A 9501-nucleotide genomic window follows, 5' to 3' on the forward strand; every position below is an offset into this window, starting at 1 on the left:
CGTCGCCGGAAGTAAAGTAACTAAAGTAAAAGCCAGTTTCATTTCTCATTCTCAATCGTATGCAAAAAAAATATATAATCCGGAATTTATAAAGTTGTTTTAATTATTACTTTTTATTTATTTATTTTATTTTAATGTGAAAAATTGCAAATTGCAAGTTAACTTTAATCTTAATCTGTAATTTATACATATACATACTATTCTCCGATAATCTCTTCAGGGAAGAAAGAATTTCTTGTAAATGCAGATGTTCTTAATAACTTAATCCTTAGAAGGAAACGGCAAATAAGGAAATAAAATAATAAATAAAATATTTTTTTCAGTTTATTGATTTTTTAAAATTTATTTTACCACAATTTATAATTTGGAAAATTTCTAATTTTAATTGAATTTCTTAAAATAAATACAATTTTTTTCTCTCCTTTAATTTTTTAAAAGCAAATTTCAATAATTTGACCTCTGATCTTTTATATGAACAAAAAATTCAATGAATACTTAATTAACTGACTTTTTAGTCTTTTTTTTTCTCCATTTTTTGGCTCTTAATCCTTAAATGAAATTAAAAGTGAATAAAAAAAACTCCGGGATTTGTCTTTAGTATTCTTTTCTTTTTTTTGATTTGTTGAAATGATTCATTAAAAATGGTTCGAACTTTTTAACTAAGAGAGCGTTTTTTTTAAATGATTCTGCATATGATAAAAAATTGTGAGGAATTTTAAGGTCGGGAAAAAATTTTTGATTTACTGTGAACTGTTTTTTTTTGTTCTCTTTTGCGGTTTTCGATTTCTCCTTGGTGAGTTTTAAAAGATGCCCTTGAACGATCATTTTATGAGACTCACGTAATTGCTATCATTATTTCGTTTTCAACTGCAAAAGAAGGATCATTAAATGTCGATATCAAAAACTATATAGTCGATTATGAAATAGAAGATTCACTATTTTTAATGTATGATTCACAATATATTTTCACTTTTCATTTCTTTTCTTTTTTTTTTTAATACCTATTTCGCAAATCAAAACTTTCCGAAAATGTTGCTTAATTCGTGAATTAATTTGGAAATTCATGAATTAATTTATGTTTATACAATATACATAATGGCCAGAAAAATGATTCTCTTCAGTCAAAAGCCTTCCAAACAACTTTCACTAGGATCTACAAACTCATTTCATAATAATTTGTATATACGCATCGAGAAAAAGGTGAGCCACAAAATTGATTTTTTCATTTAAATATTTAATTTACGGAAGTAGATTTTCTGATTAAAAATTTTTTATTATTAATTAAATTAATTTTAGTTATTGAGAAAAACTAAATTTTCATTGTAATATTATTTAATTTGGCTTTTTTATTCAAATATTAAAATTTTTATTACTTTTTCAGAATATCGACATATTTATGAAGATCAAAACAGGAACTGGAAATCTTTTTTTGAAACCTTGACGAGATACAATATAAATAAAAGAAATTAATATTGAGAACACCATAGCAATGTTAATTTTTGTTTTGGTGATTGCCTTTGATGAGAAAGGCCTTGATGATGGAACTTTTTCTCAATTGATATGCCGCTCTTTTTTCCCCATCTCAGTTATAGGTAAGCAAATTTATTCACGATGACAAAGTCTCTCCAATATTATATATCAATTGGAAAAAAATTTCATTTTACTTATTTCTTCACATAAAAGGAAAAATAATTTTATTTTACTATTTTTTTAAATAAAAAATCACAATTTTTTTTTAAATACGATAAAAAGGAAATGTTGTTTCGAAAAAATATTGATCTAACTTGAAAAGAATGCATAAATGAGTATAAGTAAAGATTATAACATATCTCTTGGAATATCTAAGCTATAAATTTAATACTAAAGTGTTGTTGTCTTCTAATTGCAATATATGAAAAGAAAAGGTAAATTTTGCAATTCATTTGTTAACCAGAAGCTGAATCAAGATTTTTATGACTATTCGCGCGGATGATTAGGATTTTTTGAAATAAAATTTTAAAAATAATTTGCGTTCATGATATAGAATTAATTTTAAATTTTCTAACATATATATATATATAATTGTTTAAGCGTTGACAAGGCTGTTTGGTGAGAAAAGTTTTCTCGTTGAAGATAGAAAGTTATGCTAAAATGTCGAAGTAATTCAATCATTTCGTCAAACAAGATTTTAATTGCTAGACATCCCCTATGAAAAAAAAAAAATTATTCACAAAATTTTAATGTGTAATTTTTTATCATTTTAAAAAAATTTCCTAAAAGTTTGAAATATTAAAATAGTTTTCTGAATATTTGTTATCAATAACATTTGATCAAATATTGAAGGGCATATATCGTCACAATATCCAAAATTAAAATTTAGATAGATAAGGTAAAATTTATTTCATTTATGCATATTTGTATAATTCTTTAAATCTAATTGTTTAAAATATAATTAAATATAAGAATGATTGTTATGAAAATGAACTTTTTTTGATAAGAGTTTGAATTATAAATTATAAATGAGCTTTCTCCTTGACTTTCCAATATTGTGTTAATCTTTTTTTTTCAATCTACTACAATCGCTAATTTTTTTTTTTTTTTTCATGAAAATTAACTAGATATATTATTTTTCAGAGACGCGATAAACCAATAATCTACGAAAGCAAGTGAATTCATATTTTCATGAGTCATCGACGCAAAGAAGAAGATAAAAATGATCTGCTGCTAAATTTTAAGTTTAGGAGAAGATCTTTCAATGTCCAGCGAACCGATACCAAAGTCTCTTGTGTCTCGAGCAATATTCTCGGCCCATATATTATGCAGGCATTTCAGCTCGACCGGTTCATCTTGTCGTTTTCTCTTTCTTATGCATGCACGCGAGAAGAAGATTCACTGAAAAATTGTTCGAGAAAAAAAAACAAGCAAAAAGAAAAGAATGGGAAAATTTTTTTTCTTTTTAATGAGAAGCTTGCTGTAAATAGAGAAATGTATCGTAAATTTAATTTTTTTTTTTTAGTACCTAGAACAAATTGTCATTTTATGATTATAATTTGTAAAATGTACACATTATTATAGAGAAGTAATAAAAATTGCAGTAAAGTAACAATAAAAATAGACTTGAAATTCCGTATTTATCATTAGTATTGCGTCATTAGACGGTGGGTTTCTATGGAGTTTTATCATGATGTTCTTCACCTGATTGGTTTAGTCGACAATAATTAGATTCTAATAAACTCTTTGTATATTGTGAATAAGCATTTCAAAGTGGCGTCTTAATCAATTATTATTGCAACATTCGAATTATTTAACACTTAAATATACGTAAGTAAGAATTGACGATTCTTGAAGAGGAAGTGCTTAGAAAAAAAAAGATTATCATTTAATGTACATATTTGTTCATTGATTGTTGACGTCATTCGCATAAATTAAAAAATTTAGAACACTATCAACAATTTTAATATTATTCTTTACAATGCGTAGTTTTTTTTAAATTAATATTTAATATTAAAGAACTATATTTTTTAAAAACCGAAGAAATAATAATCTTATTTATATTTGGAGAAATATGAATATAAATTTTAAATTTATTTAGTTATTATAATAACTTAAATATTAAATTATGATTTACAACTTCAATGTTATATTAATTAAACAAGAAATGACGTATTCATGATTATAACGATAATAATTGTTATTATATTAGTTATTTATTATATAAATTAAAATTATAACAAATTATTTAATCTTATTTTGTTAATTAGACGAATAACTATTTAAATAAAGTATTATAATATATAAACCAAAGGGAACAGTTTCATTATTCATTTATTAAAATCTAAAAAAAATTGCTACATATTTGAATTTAAAAACAAATTTTCGAATTTACCCGGCATTCGTTATGTCACGTGATAATCTGTTTTATTGACCATAGATAAAGTAAGTTGTTGTAGATGGCGAATTAATATTTTATCGCGCATGCTTGACCGTTTAACATTGTCAGTAGGGGGTGCAGGGGGTATTCGAATCAGTTATCAGTTATCATCAGTTCTCTAGTGGCCGGTTTAAGAAGGACTGCCACAAAAGAGATTTATAAAGGTGTTTTTTTACTATTTTAATTAATATAAACGAATTACGACATTACGGAGAATTTCTAAAAGCAACAATGTCATACTGCACTCGAATTTTACATGTGCAGGTAAGCATTTGTTTATTATTTATACATTTCTCCCTTATAAAATGTCACTTGACCCTCAATGACCCTTTAAAAATTCATACTGTAATTGGTTTTCTTTACTTAAAAAAATAGGGTTTCTTTATTAGTATATTCAATTTTTTATTTCACATCTTCAACCTCAAGGTATAAATATATATTTTTTGACTGTCCTCGATTTTGACGGAAATAACCACAATACGTAATGTCACTATTGGAAATTCTATAAGTGATAAAAATTGTTTAAATAACAAAGTTTAAATATTTTAACAGAGTCTAAGAAAACTAGTTTTTGAAGCTTTTGTCAAAATTTATAAGAAATTGATGTTATTATTTGTGTGTATTATAAAAAAAAATTCTAGAAACGTCAATCTGTCAAATTTCAGCTGTTTTTGACATTTTGTTACATATAACATATATTTTGAGACTATTTTATAATATGTAGTATATAAATAAGTTATGTATATGTGAAAATTTATTTAGAAGATCACGTTCCATTTTCGAGTTATATAATTAACGAGCAAACATATACACACAATCTTTTTCGAGGTTATGTTTTACTTTAATGCGCATGTCCCATAATAGACAAAGTAGTAATTTGCAATTATATATTCTATTTTCTTTTTCAGTTGTACTAAATAAAAAAAATATTATTTCTTTAAATTGTAAATATTTAAAAAAAATTACTTTTCATTAATATAATTAACCATATGTTTTCAGGTTAGATTAAAGCAATCGCGACACTTGGTGTAATAAAATATTATTCGTATCATATTGTATAAACATGCAAAGACAGCGTTGATATATTTATACAATATTTTATCATATCTTCACTTATTTAATCAGCAAATTTAATAGATCGTTGAACTTTGAAATATTTTTTTGCAAAATTATTAACACAGTATATTGTAGCTATTTTTAACAAGACTTGGTTTCATGTTCCCGATGCCAAAATGTATTTCTAGTTCTCTTATACTTATATATTCGTGTACATTAATAATAGATTATTGTTAAAAGTTCAATAAGCGATATTATTGTCAAGTTCAATAACTTGATCATCGCAAGACATGAATTCTATGAATAAAAAACATTGTATTTATCAGTTTTCAAAAAATTAAAATATTTTGCACTTTATTTTACGTATTTTTGATTGTTTGAATCGTTTTTATGACCTCATTTATTTAATGATCTTCATGACTTGCGTATTTTTTGTGTATATATAACTAGAGCGGATCATTACGTTTATTGCCTATAAAATTAATTGTAACTTTATGAGCTTTTAATTTATAGATGGTTAAACGTGTACTCTGTGCATTATGTAATAATTTGTATAAAATATTGTTTACAGAAATTAGGTGGATTCGCTAGTGAAATTCAGCAAAGATGTTTTCACGCGAGTCCTCTTACCTTTGCCGCTGCAAAGGTGGCAATGAGCAAATTCGACAGTTCCAGCTATCTTCCATACGAAAAGTTGGATTCAAATTTAAAAATAGTGAAAAAACGGTAACTAATATTTTTAGTTTGAAATTTTTCATTCCATACATGTGTTAATTAATTAATTTATTTATTTCTAGACTCAATCGACCATTGACATTATCAGAGAAGGTTCTCTATTCTCATATTGATGAACCTAATAAACAAGATATCGAACGAGGAACAAGTTATCTAAGATTGAGACCTGATCGTGTAGCTATGCAAGATGCGACTGCCCAAATGGCTATGCTCCAATTTATTAGTTCAGGTAAATAAATTAAATAGTCTTTTAATTCATTTGTGGAATTAAAAAAAATAATAATTTTAATTCAGGTTTACCGAAAGTTGCTGTTCCATCAACAATTCACTGCGATCATTTGATTGAAGCTCAAATTGGTGGCGATAAGGATTTAGCGCGTGCAAAGGAAGTAAACAAAGAAGTTTACAATTTCCTTAAGACAGCCGGTGCAAAATATGGTGTTGGATTCTGGAATCCTGGCTCTGGAATTATTCATCAAATTATTTTGGAAAATTATGCATTCCCAGGTCTTTTGATGATTGGTACGGATTCTCATACACCAAATGGTGGTGGTTTGGGAGGATTGTGCATTGGAGTTGGTGGTGCTGACGCTGTTGATGTGATGGCAAATATTCCATGGGAATTGAAATGTCCAAATGTTATTGGAGTTAAATTAACTGGTGAATTGAAAGGTTGGACAAGTCCAAAAGATATTATTCTCAAAGTCGCGGGTATATTGACTGTTAAGGGAGGAACTGGCGCTATTGTCGAATACTTTGGTCCAGGTGTTGATAGCATTAGTTGCACTGGAATGGCAACAATTTGTAATATGGGTGCTGAAATTGGTGCCACAACATCGGTATTCCCTTATAATGATCGTATGAAAACGTATTTGAAATCAACTGGAAGAAATGACATTGCCTCAGCAGCTGATAGTTTTAAATCGTCTCTATTGACTGCCGATCCAAATGCAAAATACGATCAGGTTATTGAGCTCGATCTCTCGACTCTTGAGCCTCATGTCAATGGACCCTTCACGCCTGATCTTGCTCATCCTATTTCTAAACTTGGTAATTTTTTTTTTAATGCTTTATTTATTTTTTATTTGACAATTGTTAATTTTTGATTTATCGTTATGAAATATAGGTTGAAAAATAAATGAATTTTTACGTTTCCCAGGTACGACTGCCAAGAAAGAGGGATGGCCCAATGAAATTAAAGTAGGTCTGATCGGTTCGTGCACCAATAGTTCTTATGAAGACATGGGTCGCTGTGCCAACATCGCGAAACAGGCGTTGAAACATGGATTAACGGCCAAGGCCGCTTTCAACGTGACACCAGGATCGGAGCAAATTCGCGCCACAATTGAACGTGACGGAATTGTAAGTAATGATAAATTTTCAAAACTGTCGGCTTGACATAAAAGTAATTATTTAATTTATTATAATATTAATTAATAAATAAAAATATTTATTAAGTGATATATTCTTTTTTCTATCGAATAGGCGGAAACTCTTCGTCAATTTGGTGGCACGGTTCTTGCAAACGCTTGTGGTCCCTGCATTGGTCAATGGGATCGTCAAGATATTAAAAAAGGTGACAAGAATACAATTGTCACTTCGTACAATCGTAATTTCACTGGTAGAAATGATGCAAATCCTGCAACTCATGCTTTTGTCACGAGTCCTGAACTTGTTACGGCTCTTTCAATTGCTGGACGATTGGACTTTAATCCAACGAAGGATCGATTAAAGGGCAAGGATGGAAAGGAATTTATGCTCGACAGTCCATACGGTAAATTTTTGAATTTTTTTTTTTTTATTGATAAATATATTTTTATGAATTTTTTATGTTTTAAAATAAATTTTTATAAAGGTGATGAATTACCAAGCCGTGGTTTCGATCCTGGAATGGACACATATGACTCACCACCTGCTGACGGCTCGAAAGTGAAGGTTGACGTTGATCCCAGCTCCCAGCGATTACAACTTCTCGCTCCCTTCGATAAATGGGATGGCAAAGATCTCACAGATTTGACGGTTCTCATCAAGGTTAAAGGAAAGTGTACCACTGATCATATTTCCGCAGCTGGTCCATGGCTCAAATATCGTGGTCACTTGGATAACATCTCCAATAATATGTTTATCGGGTAAGTCTTCTCGAAGATGACAGTTTTTTTTTTTTTTTACTGAAATATTTAATTATAATTTAAAATTGAATTACTTTTCACTTTTTGCTTTCTGTTCAATAATATTTTTTTTTTTAATTGTGCTTTTGCAGAGCTGTGAATTCGGAAAATGGAGAAATGAATAAAATTAAAAATCAATTGACCGGTGATTGGGGCGCAGTACCTGATGTAGCTCGACATTATAAGAAAAATGGAGTAAGATGGGTGGCAATTGGTGATGAAAATTACGGCGAAGGATCATCTCGGGAACATGCTGCATTGGAACCACGTCATCTTGGTGGACGTGCTGTTATTGTTAAGAGCTTTGCTCGAATTCACGAAACAAATTTGAAAAAACAAGGTGTCTTGCCTTTAACATTTGCAAATTCCAGCGATTACGATAAAATTCAACCCACTGATAAAATCAGTTTACTCGGTCTTAAGGATCTTACACCTGGAAAGGTAATTTTCAATTCTTTGCAAATTAAACAATTGTTTCTAAATTTGTTATTAATGAGCAATTAATAATATATTGATTATAATTATACATTGTGGTACAATTTTTTTTTATTTACAGTCCATACAAGCGGAAATCAAACACAAGGATGGAAAAGTTGACAAGATCACACTCAATCATACAATGAATGAACAACAAATCACGTGGTTCAAGGCTGGATCGGCATTGAATCGTATGAAAGAGATTGCAGGAGGAAAGTAAAGTAAGAAAGAAAAAATATTTTTTTTTTGATGAAGAGACAAAGTTTCGAAGATCAAAGCAGTGCAGATAGTTAAATTAATATGAATTAGAATAACCGGCACAACTAATTCGATGTTATGCAGTAGGTTGAGTTTCGATGAAAGAAAGAAACATTACACATATTCTTAGAATAGCACTGAAAGTAATTGCATAACATTTTATTCAATCCCTATGGATTGAAATCGTGATCGTGAAAAATAATTGTCCGAATTTGGAAGATTTTCATTAAAAAAAAAAATTGAAATGAAACTTTCTCTATTCGGAAAATTATTTTTAACAAAATTTCATTATAAAACGAGTGATTGTCGAATGATGAATTGCCTCGAGTCAAGTAATTTTATAAGTGAATTTAAATAGTATTGCTTATAATTATATAGACAATAATATAATAAATATTGTCTCCGGTTGACAATAGTGATTAATTTATCATTCTTAAAAATGAACGCAGCGGAGAATTTCATAAATTTTTTTAATCAGCGATTTTGTTTTTTGAAAATCGTGTACGCCCCGATTGCTGTTTATTGGAAAAACAAAATGAGAATTCTTCGCTGTACGTGATTGTCATCTTTTTTTTTCTTCTTTCTATGTATTTGAAAATCATGTACATATTGTTCACAATGCATTATAATATGATGAATAATAAATATTTATAAAACTCTGAAATTTACAATTTTAAAAAATATTCAGAGTATAATAAATATATTGCTTTGGAGTGACGATTAATTTCTATCATGTTGATTAATTTACTCCTAGTTAATTCAACTGGATTATTTACACGAATAAAGACCGTGTAAAAACGTTCATGATTCTTTTATTTTTTCACCTGTGATAATATTGTCTTATTTTATTCTAACTTTTTATCGTTATTACTTTTTAATAAAATATAAAAAATAGCA

At 28.2% G+C, this 9501-nt stretch overlaps 1 protein-coding gene across 1 annotated transcript; it reads left to right on the forward strand.

Moving 5' to 3' along the window:
- The first annotated feature begins 3983 nt into the window (after positions 1-3983).
- LOC127279408 (aconitate hydratase, mitochondrial-like) lies at positions 3984-9406 on the forward strand. Its single transcript, XM_051301754.1, has 9 exons — positions 3984-4174; positions 5538-5692; positions 5764-5930; positions 5996-6751; positions 6861-7063; positions 7187-7475; positions 7557-7830; positions 7962-8310; positions 8426-9406. Exons 1-9 carry the CDS (start codon positions 4142-4144, stop codon positions 8564-8566), a joined length of 2367 nt encoding a protein of 788 aa, XP_051157711.1. The 5' UTR covers positions 3984-4141; the 3' UTR covers positions 8567-9406.
- The last annotated feature ends 95 nt before the right edge of the window (positions 9407-9501 follow it).

The sequence above is a fragment of the Leptopilina boulardi genome, unplaced genomic scaffold (genome assembly GCF_019393585.1).
Source record: "Leptopilina boulardi isolate dan_hultmark-lab unplaced genomic scaffold, ZJU_Lbou_2.1 LbouV2_112, whole genome shotgun sequence".
NCBI classification, from domain to species: Eukaryota; Metazoa; Arthropoda; class Insecta; order Hymenoptera; family Figitidae; genus Leptopilina; species Leptopilina boulardi.

Excerpts from the sequence above, each read along its gene's own strand:
- LOC127279408 (XM_051301754.1), top strand. The coding sequence starts at position 4,142 with ATGTCATACTGCACTCGAATTTTACATGTGCAG. Across the intron at positions 5,693-5,763 it reads TTAAAAATAGTGAAAAAACG|ACTCAATCGACCATTGACAT; the intron begins GTAACTAATATT and ends ATTTATTTCTAG. Across the intron at positions 6,752-6,860 it reads TCATCCTATTTCTAAACTTG|GTACGACTGCCAAGAAAGAG; the intron begins GTAATTTTTTTT and ends TACGTTTCCCAG.